Source organism: Panulirus ornatus, chromosome 57 (genome assembly GCF_036320965.1).
Source record: "Panulirus ornatus isolate Po-2019 chromosome 57, ASM3632096v1, whole genome shotgun sequence".
In the NCBI taxonomy this organism is placed as follows: Eukaryota; Metazoa; Arthropoda; class Malacostraca; order Decapoda; family Palinuridae; genus Panulirus; species Panulirus ornatus.
This window is the reverse complement of record NC_092280.1, coordinates 14,864,296-14,884,913: the sequence shown is the minus strand read 5'-3', so window position 1 is coordinate 14,884,913 and position 20,618 is coordinate 14,864,296. Positions and strand designations below refer to the sequence as shown.

General features: G+C 42.1%; 1 protein-coding gene across 2 annotated transcripts in view; it reads right to left on the bottom strand.

The window, feature by feature from the left end:
• Positions 1 to 20,618, bottom strand: part of LOC139766195 (peroxisomal N(1)-acetyl-spermine/spermidine oxidase-like) — a 139,031-nt gene that overhangs the window by 58,029 nt on the left and 60,384 nt on the right. For both annotated transcript variants that reach the window (XM_071694478.1, XM_071694477.1), the window contains exons 2-3: positions 17,216 to 17,303; positions 3,193 to 3,347 (exon numbers count right to left, since the gene is read on the bottom strand). In XM_071694478.1, the coding sequence (XP_071550579.1) occupies positions 3,193 to 3,347; positions 17,216 to 17,303 (243 nt within the window). The remainder of the gene's footprint in view (positions 1 to 3,192; positions 3,348 to 17,215; positions 17,304 to 20,618) is intronic.

Sequence of the window (20,618 nt, the reverse complement as noted above, 5' to 3'; positions counted from 1 at the left end):
TGTCCCTCAACTCTACTGTACCTAATAACCTTGCTCTTATTCACATTTACTCTCAACTTTCTTCTTTCACACACTTTACCAATCTCAGTCACCAGCTTCTGCAGTTTCTCACATGAATCAGCCATCAGCGCTGTATCATCAGCGAACAACAACTGACTCACTTCTCAAGCTCTCTCATCCACAACAGATGGCATACTTGCCCTTCTTTTCAAAACTCTTGCATTCACCTCCCTAACAACCCCATCCATAAACAAATTAAACAACCATGGAGACATCACACACCCCTGCCGCAAACCTACATTCACTGAAAACCAATCACTTTCCTCTCTTCCTACACGTACACATGACTTATATCCTCGATAAAAACATTTCACTGCTTCTAACAACTTGCCCCCCCCCCACACCATATATTCTTAATACCCTCCACAGAGCATCTCTATCAACTCTATCATATGCCTTCTCCAGATCCATATATGCTACATACAAATCCATTTGCTTTTCTAAGTATGTCTCACATACATTCTTCAAAGCAAACACCTGATCCACACATCCTCTACCACTTCTGAAACCACACTGCTCTTCCTCAATCTGATGCTCTGTACATGCCTTCACCCTCTCAATCAATATCCTCCCATATAATTTACCAGGAATACTCGACAAACTTATACCTCTGTAATTTGAGCACTAACCTTTATCTCCTTTGCCTTTGTACAATGGCACTATGCAAGCATTCCTCCAATTCTCAGGCACCTCACCATGAGTCATACATACATTAAATAACCCTACCAACCACTCAACAATACAGTCACCCCCTTTTTTAATAGATTCCACTGCAATACCATTCAAACCCGCTGCCTTGCCGGCTTTCATCTTCCGCAAAGCTTTTACTACCTCTTCTCTGTTTACCAAATCATTTTCCCTAACTCTCTCATTTTGCACACCACCTCGACCAAAACACCCTATATCTGCCACTCTATCATCAAACACATTCAACAAACCTTCAAAATACTCACTCCATCTCCTTCTCACATCACCACTACTTGTTACCACCTCCCCATTAGCCTCCTTCACTGAAGTTCTCATTTGTTCCTTTGTCTTACGCACTTTATTTACCTCCTTCCAAAACATCTTTTTATTCTTCCTAAAATTTAATGATACTCTCTCACCCTAACTCGCATTTGCCCTCTTTTTCACCTCTTGCACCTTTCTCTTGACCTCCTGCCTCTTTCTTTTATACATCTCCCACTCATTTGCATTGTTTCCCTGCAAAAATCGTCCAAATGCATTTCTCTTCTCTTTCACTAATAATCTTACTTCTTCCTCCCTCCAATCACTACCCTTTCTAATCTGCCCACCTCCCATGCTTCTCATGCCACAAGCATCTTTTGCGCAAGCCATCACTGATTTCCTAAATACATCCCATTCATCCCCCACCCCCCTTACGTCCTTTGCTCTCACCTTTTTCCATTCTATACTCAGTCTCTCCTGGTACTTCCTCACACAAGTCTCCTTCCCAAGCTCATTTACTCTCACCACTCTCTTCGCCCCAACATTCTCTCTTCTTTTCTGAAAACCTCTAAAAATCTTCACCTTCGCCTCCACAAGGTAATGATCAGACATCCCTCCAGTTGCACCTCTCAGCACATTAACATCCAAAATTCTCTCTTTCGCGCGCCTATCAATTAACACATAATCCAATAACGCTCTCTGGCCATCTCTTCTACTTACATACGTATACTTATGTATATCTCCCTTTTTAAACCAGGTATTCCCAATCACCAGTCCTTTTTCAGCAGATAAATCTACAAGCTCTTTACCATTTCCATTTACAACACTGGACACCCCATGTACACCAATTATTCCCTCAACTGCCACATTACTCACCTTTGCATTCAAATCACCCATCACTATAACCCGGTCTCGTGCATCAAAACTACTAACACACTCACTCTGCTGCTCCCAAAACACTTGCCTCTTATGATCTTTCTTCTCATGCCCAGGTGCATATGCACCCATCATTCTCCATCCACTTTTACTTTTACCCATATCAATCTAGAGTTTTCTTTCTTACACTCTATCACATACTCCCACCACTCCTGTTTCGGGAGTAGTGCTACTCCTTCCCTTGCTCTTGTCCTCTCACTAACCCCTGACTTTACTCCCAAGACATTCCCAAACCACTCTTCCCCTTTACCCTTGAGCTTCGTTTCACTCAGAGCCAAAACATCCAGGTTCCTTTCCTCAAACATACTACCTTTCTCTCCTTTTTTCTCAGCTTGGTTACATCCACACACATTTAGACACCCTAATAATAATCTATTATTATTACATAGTGCATCACGTACTTGAGCACTCTAGCTCGGTGTTTACACACCAGTTGTAGTGTCGTGTATGGCAATGAACACAGTAAAATGAGGGCTGGTTATTGTCCTGCTTCTTGCATAGAACGAAGTATACAAATCTACCTGTGAGACGGCCTTAATGGTTAACATATTACCAAGACTTACCGATAAAATAAAACGGGGCAATTGTGAAGGCGGTAAACTACCTACTGCTCACATAAGAGCTGTAAATGTGGTAAACTATCTGCTCTTCACCATAAGAATTATCTTTTAGGTGTTTGATAGATTTAAAAAAAACAAAAAAAAGATGCATCAAATCAGGGAAGTCATGGTAACTTAATTCACACAGCTACAAGTGACAAAAGTGTGGGCTAGATTAGGTGCAACGTGAGCAACAAAATAGTAGCTGAAGTGAGGAAGCTGAGCTACACAAGGGTCAGCAACCACACACGTCCATTGCACGAGAAGGAACAGAGATACCATTACCACCTCTAAGTATGAAAATCTAATTGGCAATTGATATCAAGCAATTCCTTTAATTCAGGATAAATAAGGTAGAGCACATAAGAGTAAGGACTTAATTATGGAAGACATGATGAATCAAGTTGTGTACCATGAATCAGGATGTGAACAGAACCAAAGACGTAGAACAATAAAAATTATAAAAACATATTCATCATAAGGAATGAGTTAAGGTAAATATGGTACTACGAGTGCCAAACTTCTCGTTGGGAAGAAACATGTAATTATCGGTAAGTGGACACAGCAATGCTAGGTCACTCGTATATACACTGTGGCTGGGTACAGTGCAGTTCACATGATCATACCCCCGAAGGATACATCATCTTACCTTGTCTGTAGGTTAACACTCTTCCGCCAAGGTAGTCCTGGGCCTCCAGCAACACCACGTCCGTCACGCCATGGCTGAGCAGTTTCTGAACTGCCGTCAAGCCAGCCACACCGCCGCCTACCACCACCACGTCCACACTACTCGCCTCCGTCAACCTAACAAAGTGGAGCCATCAGTAAGGTCCGCCTCACTCGTGACCGACAGGTTGAGCAATGCCAAATAAGCAGAAGAGGTCATTAAGATTCGTGTATAAAATCGGCGATAAAGATTCAGGAGGAGAAGCTGTAATACAGGGGTAATGCACCACTACCAGGCTCGTCAACATATGGAAGTCCTGTCCTACGCTTTACCCACACTCTCTGATGCCATGAATTGTTAACAGACTATCTAACTGATCTTGAATTAAGATTCATTTATCACCATGGCTGATCTACACAGTTAAAAGATTACTGTTTCTAAAGGATGGGAAAGAGCGGCGACATACATGAACTGTATTGGCTTACTTACCTTCCATGCCATATCCCGTGTTGTAATATTTTGCCTTTAATTGACAGGGGTACCTAGTGGCAGTACTAGGGGCCCGTTCCTCTCACAAAGGAATATAGGATTGAAACTGAATTAAGTGTTACCGTATATTATCTTCACATGAGGCATGTGTTACCATATCGTGTTGCCCGAATCATGATAATTCCCCAACGGTGATCATTATGGCATTTTATTCTTCCCGTTTCAAAGCTTTGAATTGCGATTATCCACAAGACTTTCCATACTCAAAGCGATATTTTATAATGTTGATTTACACAGATGATGGGTTGCCGTTAGGGACCAATTAAAAGGTAATGGAAAAAAAGAACGAATCATTTAAATCAGAAAAAAATACAACGGAAATAAAAAGCACTTAGGGTGTCCACCTAGTAAATACGATGTTATCTTATAATCAGTTATTTTTGTTAGATGAATTATGGGGAAGATCTCGCCTCCCGTAATAAACAATTGTGCGACGACCAGCGGTGGACAATACATTAGTATTCGATGATTAATCAATCAATTCCCAGTGCTTATACAATTCGGTTGTTAATACTGACAAAAGTCTCCCGCACTCATCATGCCGTCAACATTGTTATCGTCTAAGGTTTATCCTGAGGACGACCAAGGGTGGCTGTTGTGACAGCTGTGTCAGCGGAAATGACGCTGCTTTCTTTTCATACCATCACGGTCGAGGGACTTTTGGTTCTGGTGAATGACGGACGACACATGTGAATGCATCAAACCTTCAACCTCGGATCTAGACATTTCCAGACGAAGATGTGACAATAGACGATTCTTAATGGATGATCCAGTGACTCAAGTGCCACTCTTTGATGTCAGCATATTGACGTACGTGATGACAGGAGACGTATGTTGCTTCCTAGCCGATGTGACCTGGTGGCCAATGCTTGTAAACTTCAAGTTTGATATGTGTGCAACTTGAGGGAGTACGGGAAGCTGAATAAGAAGTGTTACACGGGTTGCGGCCGCACTCCACCTAAACCCGTATTACAAACTTTTCGGTGATCAATAGAATATCACTTGTGAAGGTCATCATCAAGTGATAGGGAGAAAAAGTAAATATGCGTCCTTGTCTTTAGGTTTAACTGGCTACTTCTCCGAAATGGGAAGTGTATAACTCCCTTACATTAGACAGACAGACGGTGGCATGGAAATACCTCGCAGACGAAACCTTACCCGTTGACATCCACCAAACTAACATAAAGTGACGGGCAGGTGATCTCCCTGTGTTGAATTGTTCTGTCCTTTCTTCCACCTAGAAATCGGTTAAATGAAATTGTGTGTGTGTGTAATATATATATATATATATATATATATATATATATATATATATATATATATATATATATATATATATATATATTCATTATACTTAACCGCCGTCTCTCGCATTAGCCAGGTGGCGCAAGGAAACAGACGAAAGAATGGCCCAACCCACCAACATACACATACATATATACAGACGTACGTATTCATACTTGCTGCCTTCATCCACTCCCATCGCCACCCCGCAACACACGAAATAGCTCTCTCTCTCTCTCTCTCTTTCCCCGCCCCCTCCAGCAAGGCAGCGCCAGGAACAGACAAAACAAGGCCACATTCGTTCACACTCAGTCTCTAGCAGTCATGTACAATGCACCGAAACCACAACCCCCTTTCCACATCCAGGCCCCACAGAACTTTCCATGGTTTATCCCAGACGCTTCACATGCCTTGGTTCAATCCATTGACCACGTCCACCCCGGTATACCACATTGTTCCAATTCACTCTATTCCTTGCACTCCTTTCACCCTCCCGTATGTTCAGACCCCGATCGCTTAAAATCTTTTTCACTTCATCCTTCCACCTCCAATTTGGTCTCCCGCTTCTCCTTGTTCCCTCCACCTCTGATACATATATCCTCTCTGTCGATCTTTCCTCACTCATTCTCTCACATGTCCAAACCATTTCAACACATCCTCTTCTGCTCTCTCAGTCACACTCGTTTTTTTACCACACATCTCTCTTACCCTTCCATTACTTACTCGATCAAACCACCTCACACTACATATTGTCCTCAAACATTTCATTTCCAACACATCCACCTTCCTCTGCACAACCTAATCTATAGCCCACGCCTCGCACCCATATAACATCGTTGGAACCAATATTCTTTCAAACATACCCATTTTTGCTCCCCGAGATAATGTTCTCATCTTCCACACATTCTTCAACGCTCCCAGAACCTTCACCCCCTCCTCCGCCCTGTGACTCACTTCCGCTTCCATGGTTCCATCCACTGCCAAATCCGCTCCCAGATATCTAAAACACTTCACTTCCTCCATTTTTCTCCATTCAAACTTCCCTCACAGTTAACGTCTCCCTCAACCCTACCGAACCTAATAACCTTGCTCTTATTCACATTTACTCTCAGCTTTCTTCTTTCACACACTCTACCAAACTCGGTCACCAACTTCTGCAGTTTCTCATCCGAATCAGCCACCAGCGGTGTATCATCAGCGAACAAATGATTCACTTCCCAAACCCTCTCATCCACAGCAGACTGCATACTTGCCTCTCTCTCTAAAACTCTTGCATTCACCTCCCTAACAACCCCATCCATAAACAAATTAAACAACCATGGAGCCGCAAACCGACATTCACTGAGAACCAATCACTTTCACCTCTTCCTACTCGTACATATGCCTTACATCCTTGATAAAAACTTTTCCCTGCTTCTAGCAATTTACCTCCCACACCATATACTCTTAAAACCTTCCAATAAGCATCTCTGTCCACCCTACCATATGCCATCTCCAGATCCATAAGTGCTATATACAAATCCATCTGTTTTTCTAGGTATTTCTCAAATACATTCTTCAGAACAAACACTTGATCCGCACATCCTCTACCACTTCTGAAACCACACTGCGCTTCCCAATCTGATGCTCGTACATGCCTTCACCCTCTCAATCAATACCCTCCCATATAATCTCCCAGGAATACTCAACAGACTTATACCTCTGTAATGTGAACACTCACCTTTATCCCCTTTGCCTTTGTACAATGGCACTATGCATGCATTCCGCCAATCCTCAGGCACTTCACCATGATCCATATATACATTGAATATCCTTACCAACCAATCAACAACAGTCACCCCCTTTTTTCTTATAAATTCTACTGCAATACCATCCAAACCCACCGCCATGCCGGCTTTCATATTTCGCAATGCTTTCACTACCTCGTCTCTGTTCACCAAACCATTCTCCATGACCCTCTCACTTCGCACACCACCTCGACCAAAACATCCTATATCTGCCACTCTATCACCAAACACATTCAGCAATTTATGATTACTATTCTATTCATGTATTGCCGGGAGAGACTTTAACACTCGTGTGTCCAGTCTCTTAACCTTGTATATTTTACCGTCTTTATTCGTATGTGCGTATGCACACACACACACACACACACACACACACACACACACACACACACTAGCTTATACCAGGTGCCTGTGTGTGTGCGTGTGAGTTTTACCGGACTCCACATGTCTGAGGTTACACCGCGAGTGAAAAGTCACGTTGGGCGAGGCTATATCAGTTGACGAGACAAGATTACAGTCTCGTCAAAGAACTTCTCACTTCAAAAGAGTACATCCTGTCCCTGCTGCTGAATGTAACACACACTTGGAGAGGGAGATGCCCCTGGAGGTTTTGAAAGAAACACGGGAATATTTCCATATCATTATTATCTTTAATATTATTATTATTATTATTATTATTATTATTATTATTATCATTATTATTATTATTATTATTATTATTATCATTATTATTATTATTATTATTATTATTACTATTGTGTGTCTATATATATATATATATATATATATATATATATATATATATATATATATATATATATATATATATATACACACACACACACACACACACACAATTGTAATAATGATATGGTAATAATCCTAGATTCCATATACAACCTCCAGGGGCATCTGCACCTCCAAGGGTGTGTTTCATTCAGCAGCAGGGATAGGATGTACTCCTTTGAAATGAGCAGAGGTGGCGAAAGCCTTGCAGAAGATGTAATCCGGCAAGGTTGCGGGTTTGGATGGTATTGCTGTGGAATTTATCAAGAAAGGGGGTGACTGTGTTGTTGATTGGTTGGTAAGGATATTCACTGTATATATGGATTATGGTGAAGTGCCTGAGGATTGGCGGAATGCATGTATAGTGCCATTGTACATTGGCAAGGGGGAGAATGGTGTGTGTTCAAACTACAGAGGCATAAGTTTATTGCATATCCCAGGAAAATTGTATGGGAGGGTATTGAATGAGAGGGTGAAGACATGTACAGAGCATCATACTGAGGGGGAGCAGTATGGTTTCAAAAGTAATAGAGGATGTGTGGATCAGGTGTTTGCTATGAGGAATGTGTGTGAGAAATATCTATATAAACAGATGAATATGTATGTGGCATTTATGGATGTGGAGAAGGCATATGATAGGGATGACAGATGCTTTCTGGAAGGTTTTGAGAGTATATGGTGTGGGAGGAAAGTTGTTAGAAGCAGTGAAAAGTTTTTATAAAGGGTGTAAGGCATGTGTACGAGTAGGAAGCGAGGAAAGTGACTGATTTCCAGTGAGGGTCGGTCTGCTGCAGGGGTGTATGATGTCCGCATGGGTGTTTGATTTGTTTATGGTTAGAGTGGCTAGGGATGTAAATGCGAGAGTATTGGAGATAAGGGCGAGTATGCAGTCTAGTGGGGATGAAAGGGCCTGGGAAGTGAGTCAGCTGTTGTTCGCTGATGATACAGCGCTGGTGGTTACTTCGAGTGAGAAACTGTAGAAGTTGGTGACTGAGTTTGCAAAATGTGTGAAAGGAGAAAGTTTAGAGTGAAAGGTTATTAGGCTTAGCGGGGTTGAGGGACAAGTTAGTTGGGATGTAAGTTTGAATGCAGAAAAACTGTAGGAAGTGAAGTGTTTTAGATATCTGGGAGTGACTCAGCAGCGAATGGAACCATGGAAGCGGAAGCGAGTCACAGGGTGGGGGAGGGGGCGAAGGTTCTGGAAGCAATGAAGAACGTGTGGAAAGAGAGAACAGTATCTCAGAAAGCAAAAATGGGTATGTTTCAAGGAATAGTGGTTCCAACAATATTCTATGGTTGCGAGGCATGGGCTATAGTTAGGGTTGTACTGAGGAGGGTGGATGTGTTGGAAATAAAATATCTGAGAACAGTATGTGGTGTGAGGTGGTTTGATCGAGTAGGCAATGATAGGGTAAGAGAGATGTGTGGTAATAAAAAGGGTGTGGTTGAGAGAGCAGAAGAGAGTGAGCTGAAATGGTTTGGTCAAATGAAGGGAATTAGTGAGGATAGGTTGACAAAGAGGATATATATATATATATATATATATATATATATATATATATATATATATATATATATATATATATATATATATATATATATTATCCCTGGGGATAGGGGATTAAGAATACTTCCCACGTATTCCCTGCGTGTCGTAGAAGGCGACTAAAAGGGGAGGGAGCGGGGGGCTGGAAATCCTCCCCTCTCGTTTTTTTTTTTTTTTAATTTTCAAAAAGAAGGAACAGAGAATTGGGCCAGGTGAGGGTATTCCCTCAAAGGCCCAGTCCTCTGTTCTTAATGCTACCTCGCTAACGCGGGAAATGGCGAATAGTTTAAAAGAAAGATATATATATATATATATATATATATATATATATATATATATATATATATATATATATATATATATATATATATATATATATATATCTGAGGTGGAGGGAACAAAGAGAAGCGGGAGACCGATTTGGAGATGGAAGGATAAAGTGAAAAAAGATTTTGAGTGAACGGGGCTTAAACATACAAGAGGGTGAAAGGCGTGCAAGGAAAAGAGTGAATTGGAACGAAGTGGTATATCGGGGTCAACGTACTGTCAATGGGCGAAAACAGGGCATGTGAAACGTCTGGGGTATTCCATGGAAAGTTATGTGGGGCCTGAATGTGGTTTCGGTGCATTACACATGGCACATACATACAAATCGATCTGTTTTCTAAATAGTTCTCACATATATTCTTCAAATCAAACACCTGATCCTCTACCACTTCTAAAACCACACTGCTCTTCCCCAATCTGATATTCTGTATATGCCTTCACCCTCTCAATCAATACCCTCCCATATAATTTCCCAGGAATTCTCAACAAACTTATGCCTCTGTAATTTGAATACACCCTTATACTCTTTGCCTTTATAAAAAAAAAAAAAGGCACTATGCATGCATTCCGCTAATTCTCAGGCACTTCATCATGATCCATACATCCATTGAATATCCTTACCAACGAATCAACAACAGTCACCCCCTTTTTAAATAAACTCCAACGCAATACCATCCAAACCCACCGCCTTACCAGTCCATCTTTCGTAGAGCTTTCGCTACCTCTTCTCTGTTTACCAAATCATTTTCCCTGACCCTGTCACTTCGCACAGAACCCCGACCAACACACGCTATATCTGCCACTCTATCATCAAACACATTCAACAAACTTTCAAAATACTCACTCCATCTCCTTCATCACTACTTGTTATTAGCTCCCCATTTGCCCCCTTCACCGATGTTCCAATTTGTTCGCTTGCCTTACGCACTTTATTTACCTCCTTCCAATATATCTTTTTATTCTCCCTAAAATTTAATGATGCTCTCTCACCCCAACTCTCATTTGCCCTCTTTTTCACCTCTTGCACCTTTCTTTTAACCTCTTGCCGCTCTCTTTTGTACATCTCCCAGTCATTTGCACTACTTCCATGCAAAAATCGCCCAATCGCCTCTCTTCTCTTTCACTAACAATCTTACTTCTTCATCCCACCATTCACTACCCTTTCTAATCTGCCCACCTCCCACCTTTCTCATGCTACATGCATCATTTGCGCAAGCTATCACTGATTCTCTAAATACATCCCATTCATCCCCCACTCCCCTTACGTCCTTTGCTCTTACCTTTTTCCATTCTATACTCAGTCTCTCCTGGTACTTCCTCACACAAGTCTCCTTCCCAAGCTCATTTACTCTCACCACTCTCTTCGCCCCAACATTCTCTCTTCTTTTCTGAAAACCTCTAAAAATCTTCACCTTCGCCTCCACAAGGTAATGATCAGACATCCCTCCAGTTGCACCTCTCATCACATTTACATTCAAAAGTCTCTCTTTCGCGCGCCTATCAATTAACACGTAATCCAATAACGCTCTCTGGCCATCTCTCCTACTTACATACGTATACTTATGTGTATCTCTATATCTAAACCAGTTATTCCCAATCACCAGTCCTTTTTCAGCACACAAATCCACAAGCTCTTCACCATTTCCATTTACAACACTGAACACTCCATGTACACTAAATATACCCTCAACTGCCACATTACTCTCCTTTGCATTCAAATCACCTATCACTATATCCTGATCTCGTACATCAAAACTACTAACACACTCACTCAGCTGCTCCCAAAACACTTGCCTCTCGTGATCTTTCTTCTCATGCCCAGATGCATATGCACCAATAATCACCCATCTCTCTCCATCTACTTTCAGTTTTACCCATATCAATCTAGAGTTTACTTTCTTACACTCTATCACATACTCCCACCACTCCTGTTTCAGGAGTAGTGCTACTCCTTCCCTTGCTCTTGTCCTCTCACTAATCCCTGACTTTACTCCCAAGACATTCCCAAACCACTCTTCCCTTTACCCTTGAGCATCGTTTCACTCAGAGCCAAAACATCCAGGTTCCTTTCCTCAAACATACTACCTATCTCTCCTTTTTTCTCATCTTGGTTACATCCACACACATTTAGACACACCAATCTGAGACTTCGAGGAGGATGAGCACTCCCCGCGTGACTCCTTCTTCTGTTTCCCCTTTTAGAAACTGAAAATACAAGGAGAGAAGGGTTCTATATACATATATATATATGCTGTATGGTTGCGAGGCGTGGGCTATGGATAGAGTTGTGCGCAGGAGGATGGACGTGCTGGAAATGAGATGTTTGAGGAAAATGTGTGGTGTGAGGTGGTTTGATCGAGTAAGTAACGTAATGGTAAGAGAGATGTGTGGAAATAAAAAGAGCGTGGTTGAGAGAGCAGAAGAGGGTGTTTTGAAATGGTTTGGGCACATGGAGAGAATGAGTGAGGAAAGATTGACCAAGAGGATATATGTGTCGGAGGTGGAGGGAACGAGGAGAAGAGGGAGACCAAATTGGAGGTGGAAAGATGGAGTGAAAAAGATTTTGTGTGATCGGGGCCTGAACATGCAGGAGGGTGAAAGGAGGGCAAGGAATAGAGTGAATTGGAGCGATGTGGTATACAGGGGTTGACGTGCTGTCAGTGGATTGAATCAAGGCATGTGAAGCGTCTGGGGTAAACCATGGAAAGCTGTGTAGGTATGTATATTTGCGTGTGTGGACGTGTGTATGTACATGTGTATGGGGGGGGGGGGGGCCGGGCCATTTCTTTCGTCTGTTTCCTTGCGCTACCTCGCAAACGCGGGAGACAGCGACAAAGTATAAAAAAAAAAAAATATATATATATATATATATATATATATATATGTATATATATATATATATATATATATATATATATATATATATATATATATATATATATATATATATATATATATATATATATATATATATATATGTGTGTGTGTGTGTGTGTGTGTGTGTGTGTGTGCCACATGTATAGAAAAATTACATGTTGAATATAACTGTATGAACTCCTACTGAAGTGCGATTTCACCTTCATAACTTTCATCTTACTAATGTCTGGTCATCGTCCCTGAAAGATTTTGGAGCATCATGTGTAGTTGCCCTTGACTTATCTAAGGCTTTTGACATCGGGGTCTCATCTCTAAGCTCCCGTCTTTCGGCTTCCCTCCCTCACTTTGTTCCTTCATATCTAGCTTCCTCTCCGGCTGATTCATCTCTGCGGTTGTTGCTCTAGCAGCCTATCCCCTTTTTTCCATCAACAGCGGTGTCCCTTATTGTTCTATCCTGTCCCCTACACTTTTTCTTCTTCTTTTTTTCAACGATTTCCTCTCCTTAACATATGATACTATGTACTCATATGCTGACAACTCAACACTGCATTCATGCACAGACTTCAATTCTGCTTCCTCTTCTCTCACTCTTTCTGCATCTCGTCTTGATACGCCTTCCTCAATAAACCCAGACTTGGACAGGATATCTCAGTGGGGTAGACGATATCTGGTTAAGTTTAATGCCTCCAGGTCCCGGCTTCTATCCATCTCTCTATCAAAAACTCCTCACAATGCTCGTCTCTCTTTTGGCGGTTCTGTAATTCCACCTCTTGATTCAAAGAACATACTTATTATTACTGTAACATCTACTCTTTCTTTAAAACCCCATATCAGAGGAATAGGTGTCTGTCTCTAAAAAAAATTGGTTGTCCTGTTTAGAAGTCGAAACTTCTCTGAACAGTTGCTCTGTTTATACAAAGGATTGATTCGTTCTCGTATGGAGTACTGATCTCACATCTGGAGTGGTTCTAGCTCTGTATGATTACTTGACCGAATTGAGTCGAAAGCGATCCGACATATAAACTGTCCCAGGTTAACTTCCAAACTTGAGCCCCTTGCCCTACGTCGCAATATTGGTTTAGTTTCCCTCTTATATAGGTATTACTTTGGTTTTTGCTCCCTAGGAGTAGCTCCTTGTGTGCCCCACCACTAGTTAGACCAAACAATACTCAGGGAGCTGCTGCCTCACATAATCACTGTGTAGCCATCGGCAACTCAAGGGTGGGCCGTTTTGATACCTGCTTCTTTATCTACACGACGAATCACTGGAACACACAACCTTCTTCTATCTTTCATAATAATTGTGACCCGGCACATTTCAAAATAAAGGTCTTTCACTTCCCGTATAATTATCTAATACTTTCCCTTGCCTAGTGTTTATCCGTTTCATAATTCTCTATATATTTCAATTAAGGCCAAACCTTGATAAAGACCTTTCTCCGTGAGCCTGGAGCCTTCAATATATATATATATATATATATATATATATATATATATATATATATATATATAGGGGACAGGGGAGAAAGCATATATCTCACGCATTCTTCGCGTGTCGTAGAAGGCGACTGAAGGGGACGGGAGCGGGGGGCTAGAAACCCTCCCCTACTTGTATTTTAACTTTCTAAAAGGGGAAACAGAAGGAGTCATGCGGGGAGTGCTCATCCTCCTCGAAGGCTCAGATTGGGGTCTCTAAATGTGTGTGGATGTAACCAAGATGAGAAAAAAGGAGAGATAGGTAGTATGTTTGAGGAAAGAAACCTGGATATTTTGGCTCTGAGTGAAACGAAGCTCAAGGGTAAAGGGACAGAGTGGTTTGGGAATGTTTTGGGAGTAAAGTCAGGGGTTGGTCAGAGGACAAGAGCTATGGAAGGAATAGCACTACTCCTGAAGAAGGAGTTGTGGGAGTATGTGACAGACTGCAAGAAAGTAAATTCTAAATTGATGTGGGTAAAAGTGAAAGTTGATGGAGAGAGATGAGTGATTATTGGTGCATATGCACCTGGTCATGAGAAAAAAGATCATGAGAGGCAAGTGTTTTGGGAGCAGCTGAGTGAGTGTGTTAGCAGCTATGATGCACGAGACCGGACAATAGTGATGGGTGATTGAATGCGAAGTTGAGTAATGTGGCAGTTGAGGGAATAATTGGTGTACATGGGGTGTTCAGTGTTGTAAATGGAAATGGTGAAGAGCTTGTATATTTGTGTGCTGAAAAAGGACTGGTGTTTGGGAGTACCTAGTTTAAAAAGCGAGATATACATAAGTATACGTATGTAAGTAGGAAAGACGGCCAGAGAGCGTTACTGGATTACGTGTTAATTGATAGGAGTGAGAAAGAGAGACTTTTGGATATTAATGTGCTAAGAGGGGCAACTGGACGGATATCTGATCATTATCTTCTGGAGGCGAAGGTGAAAATTTGTAGAGGTTTTCAGAAAAGAAGAGAAAATGTTGCGGTAAAGAGAGTGGTGAGAGTAAGTGAGCTTGGGAAGGAGACCTGTGCGAGGAAGTACCAGGAGAGATTGAAAGCAGAACGAAAAAAGGTGAGAGCAAGTGATGTAAGGAGAGTGGAGGAGGAATGGGATGTATTTAGAGGAGCAGTGATGGCTTGCGCAAAAGATGCACGTGGCATGAGAAGCGTGGGAGGTGGGCAGATTAAAAAGGGTAGTGAGTGGTGGGATGAAGAAGTAAGATTATTAGTGAAAGAGAAGAGAGAGGCATTTGGACGATTTTTGCAGGGAAATAGTGCACATGACTGGGAGATGTATAAAAGAAAGAGGCAGCAGGTCAAGAGAAAGGTGCAAGAGGTGAAAAGAGGTCAAATGAGAGTTGAGATGAGAGAGCATCATTAAATTTTAGGGAGAATAAAAAGACGTTTTGGGAAATATAGTACGTAAGACAAGAGAACAAATAGGAACATCGGTGAGGGGGCTAATGGGAGGTAATAACACGTAGTGGAGAAGTGAAGAGATGGACTAAGTATCTTGAAGGTATGTTGAATGTGTTAGATGACGGAGTGGCACATATAGGGTGTTTTGGTCGAGGTGGTGTGCGAAGTGAGAGGGTCTGGGAGAATGGTTTGGTAAACAGAGAAGAGGTAGTGAAAGCTTTGCGAAAGATGAAAGCTGGCAAGGCGGCGGGTTTGGAAGGTATTGCAGTGGAATTTATTACAAAAGGGGGTGACTGTGTTGTTGACTGGTTGGTGAGGATATTCAATGTATGTATGGTGCATGGTGAAGTACCTGAGGATTGGCGGAATGCATGCATAGTGCCATTGCACAAAGGCAAAGGGGATAAAAGTGAGTGTTCAAATTACAGAGGTATATGTCTATTGAGTATTCCTGGGAAATCATATGGAAGGGTATTGATGGAGAGGGTGAAGGCATGTAAACAGCATCAGATTGGGGAAGGGCAGTGTGGTTTCAGAAGTGGTACAGGATGTGTGGATCAAGTGTTTGCTTTGAGGTATGTATGTGAGAAATACTTGGAAAAACAAATGGATCTGTATGTAGCATTTATAGATCTGGAGAAGGCACATGATAGAGTTGATAGAGATGCTCTGTGGAAGTTATTAAGAGTATATGGTGTGGGAGGAGAGTTGCTTGAAGCAGTGAAAAGTTTTAATCGAGGAAGTAAGGCATGTGTACGAGTAGGAAGAGAGGAAAGTGATTGGTTCCCAGTGAATGTCGGTTTGCGGCAGGGGTGTGTGATTTCGCCACCGTTGTTTAATTCCTTTATGGTTGGGGTGGTTAGGGAGGTGAATGCAAGAGTTTTGGAGAGAGGGGTAAGTAAGCAGTCTGTTGTGGATGAGAGGGCTTGGGAAGTGAGTCAGTTGTTGTTCGCTGATGATACAGCGCTGGTGGCTGATTCGGGTGAGAAACTGCAGAAGCTGGTCACTAAGTTAGGTAAAGTGTGTGAAAAAAGAAAGCTGAGAGTAAATGTTAATAAGAGTAAGGTTATTAGGTACAGTAGGTTGAGAGACAAGTCAACTGGGGAGGTAAGCTTGAATGGAGAAAAACTGGAGGAAGTGAAGTGTTTTAGATATATGGGAGTGGATTTAACAGCGGATGGAACCATGGAAGCTGAAATGTGGGTTGAGGGAGGGAGCGAAGTTTCTGGGAGCGTTGAAGAATGTGTGGAAGGCGAGAACATTATTTCCGAGAGCAAAAATGGGTATGTTTGAAGGAATAGTGGTTCCAACAATGGTATATGGTTGCGAGGCGTGGGCTATAGATAGGTTTGTGCGGAGGAGGGTGGATGTGCTGGAAATGAGATGTTTGAGGACAGTATGTGGTGTGAGGTGGTTTGATCAAGTAAGGAAAGGGCAAGAGAGATGTATGGTAATGAAAAGAGTGTGGTTGAGAGAGCAGAAGAAGGTGTTCTGAAATGTTTTGGTCACATGGAGAGAATGAGTGAGAAAAGATTGACAAAGAGGATATATGTGTCAGAGGTGGAGGGAACGAGAAGTGTGAGACCAAATTGTAGGTGGAAGGATGGAGTGAAAAAGATTTTGAGCGATTGGGGCCTGAACATGCACGCGTGCGAGGGGAGGGGGGTGCCATTTCATGTGTGGCGGGGCGGCGACGTGAATGGCTGAGGGCAGCAAGTACAAAATATGTATATCTGTATACATGTCTTTGTCTGTGTATGTATATGTACGTATAAATTGAAATGTATAGGTATGTATATGTGCGTATGTGGGCGTGTATGCATATACATGTGTATGTGGGTGGGTTGGGCCATTCTTTCGTCTGTTTCCTTGCGCTACCTCGCTAACACGGGAGAAAGCGACAAAGTAAAATAAATAAGAATAAATGATACGGGAAAATGGTAGAGACAAAAGACTTACCAAGTGTGGAAATCGCCAGTGACATGATCACATGGGTGACCCGACTCGTTCCCCAAGCGACCAGTGAGGGCCTCTACTTGCTGGATGGCTGTGGATAACAAATGAATCTCTTTCAACCACGGGTTACACGAGACTGGCACACAGGCTGTATGAATTCAGGCAACTGTACAGTTAACCCGCTGCTCCTTCTCTCCTGATATATAAGATCACTGCACCACATATTGTGTTGCCTAGTTATGGACCATCATAAACATTCACTACAGTGAATACTTTCCAGTACGCTAAAATCAAGGTCGAGAAAGATTTATAAGAATACTGAATGTCCAAACGTTTCAAGTCGACCAAATACTTCCTAATTACACACACACACACACACACACACACACACACACACACACACACACACACATACACACACACATACACATATAAACGCCCATATACACACATATACATACATATACATATTAACATATACATACACATACAGACATATACACGTGTACATATCCATAATTGCGTGCCTTCATCTATTCCTGTCGCTACCCCGCCCCACAGGAAATAGCATCGCTTCCCGCTACTTTAGCGAGGTAGCGTCAGGAAAACAGACAAAGAAAGCCACATTCGTTCACGCTCAGTCTCTAGCTGTCATGTGTAATGCACCGAAACCACAGCTCCCTTTCCACATCCAGGCCCCACAGACCTTTCCATGGTTTACCCCAAACGCTTAACATGCACTGGTTCAATCCATTGACAGCACGTCGACCCCGGTATACCACATCGTTCCAATTCACTCTGTTCCTTGCACGCCTCTCACTCTCCTGTATGTTCAGGTTCCGATCGCTCAAAATCACTTTCACTCCATCCTTCCGCCTCAAATTTGGTCTCCCACTTCTCCTCGTTCCTTCTACCTCTGACACATATATCCTCTTTGTCAATCTTTCCTCACTCATTCTCTCATGTCCAAACCATTTCAACACACTCTCTTCTGCTCTCGCAACCACACTCTTTTTATTTTCACACATCTCTCTTACCCTTTCATTGCTTACTCGATCAAGCCACCTTACACCACATACTGTCCTTAAACATTTCATTTCCAACATATCCACCCTCCTCCGCACAACCCTACCGAGAGCCCATGCCTCGAAACCATACTACATTGTTGGAACCACTATTTCTTCAAACATACCCATTTTTCCGCTCCTAGATAATGTTCTCTCCTTCCATACATTCTTCATCGCTCCCAGAACCTTCGCCCCTTCCCCCACCCTGTGACGCACTTCCGCTTCCATGGTTCCATCCGCTGCTAAGTCCACTCCCAGATATCTAAAACACTTCACTTCCTACAATTTTTCTCCATTCAAACTTATATCCCAATTTACTTGTTCCTCAACCTTACTGAACCTAATAAGCTTGCTCTTATTCACATTTACTCTTAGCTTTCTCCTTTCGCACACTTCCAAACTCAGTCACCAACTTCTGTAATTTCTCACCTGAATCAGCCACTAGAGTTATGTCATCGGCGAACAACTGACTTACTTCACAGGCCCTCTCATCCCCAACAGACTTCTTACTCTCCCCTCTCTCCAAAACTCTTTCATTTACCTCCCTAACCACCCCATCTATAGTCAAATTAAACAACCATGGGGACATCACGTAAACCTTCCGCAATCCGAAATTCACTGGGAACCAATCACAGTCCTCACTTCTTACTCGTACACATACTTTACATCCTTGGTAAAAAAAATTTCACTGCTTCTAGCAACTTACCTACCATACCATATAGTCTTAAAACCTTCCATAAAGCATCTCTATCCACCCTATCATATGCCTTCATACAAATCCATCTGTTTTTCTAAGTATTTCTCACATACATTCTTCAAACCAAACACGTGATCCACACATCCTCTACCACTTCTGAAATCACACTACTCTTCCCCAATATGATGCTTTGTACATGCCTTCACCCTCTTAATCAATACTACCCCATATAATTTCCCAGGAATACATAACAAACTCATACCTCAGTAGCTTGAACACTCACTTTTATCCCCTTTGCCTTTGTACAATGGCACTATGCATACATTCCACCAATCCTCAGGCACTTCGCCACGGTCCAGACATACATTGAATATTCTTACTAAACAATCAACAACACAGTCACCCTTTTTTTTAATAAATGGCACAGCAATACCATCCAAACCCGCCGCCTTGCCGGATTTCATCTTCCGCAAAGCTTTCACTACCTCTTCTCTGTTTAACCAAACCATTCTCGGTGACTCTCTCACTTCGCACACCACATCGACCAAAACACCCTATATCTGCCACTCTGTCATCAAACACATTCAACAAACCATCAAAACACTCTCTCCATCTACTTCTCACTTCATCACTACTTATTTCTTCCCCACTTGCCCTTTCACCGATGTTTCCATTCATTCTTTTGTCTTACGCACGTTATTTACCTCCTTCCCAAACATCATTTCATTCTCCCTAAAATTTAATGATACTCTCTCACTCCAACTCTCAATTGCCCTTTTTGTCAACCCTTGCACCTTTCTCTTGACCTCCTGCCGCTTTCTTTTATACATCTCCCATTCATTTGCATTACTTCCTTGCAAGTATCTTCTAAACGCCTCTCTTTTCTCTTTCACTAACAATCTTGCTTCTTCATCCCACCACTCACTACCCTTTCCAATCTGCCCGCCTCCCACCTTTCTCATGCCACATGCATATTTTGCACATGCTATCACTGCTTCCCTAAACACATCCCATTCCCCACCCACTCCCATCACGTCATTTGCTCTCACCTTTTGCCGTTCTACACTCAGTTTCCCTGGTACTTCCTAATACAAGTCTCCCTTCAGTTTCCCTGGTACTTCCTAATACAAGTCTCCCTTCAGTTTCCCTGGTACTTCCTAATACAAGTCTCCCTTCAGTTTCCCTGGTACTTCCTAATACAAGTCTCCCTTCCAAGCTCACTTACTCTCACTACTCTCTTCTCCCCTACATTCTCTCTTCTTTTTTGAAAACCTCTACAAATCTTTACCTTCACCTTCACAAGATAATGATCAGACATCCCTTCAGTTGCCCCTCTCAGCACAGTAACATCCAATAGTCTCTCTTTCACACGCCTATCAATTAACACGTAATCCAATAACGCCCTTTGACCATCTCTCCTACTCACATACGTATACTTACGTATATCTCTTTTTTATACCAGGCATTCCCAATCACCAATCCTTTTTCAGCACACAAATCCACAGGTTCTTCACAATTTCCGTTTACATCACTAAACACTCCATGTACATCAATTACACCCTCAACTGCCACATTGTTCACCTTTGCATTTAAATCAACCATCAATATAACCCGGTCTCGTGCACCAATGCTGCTAACACAC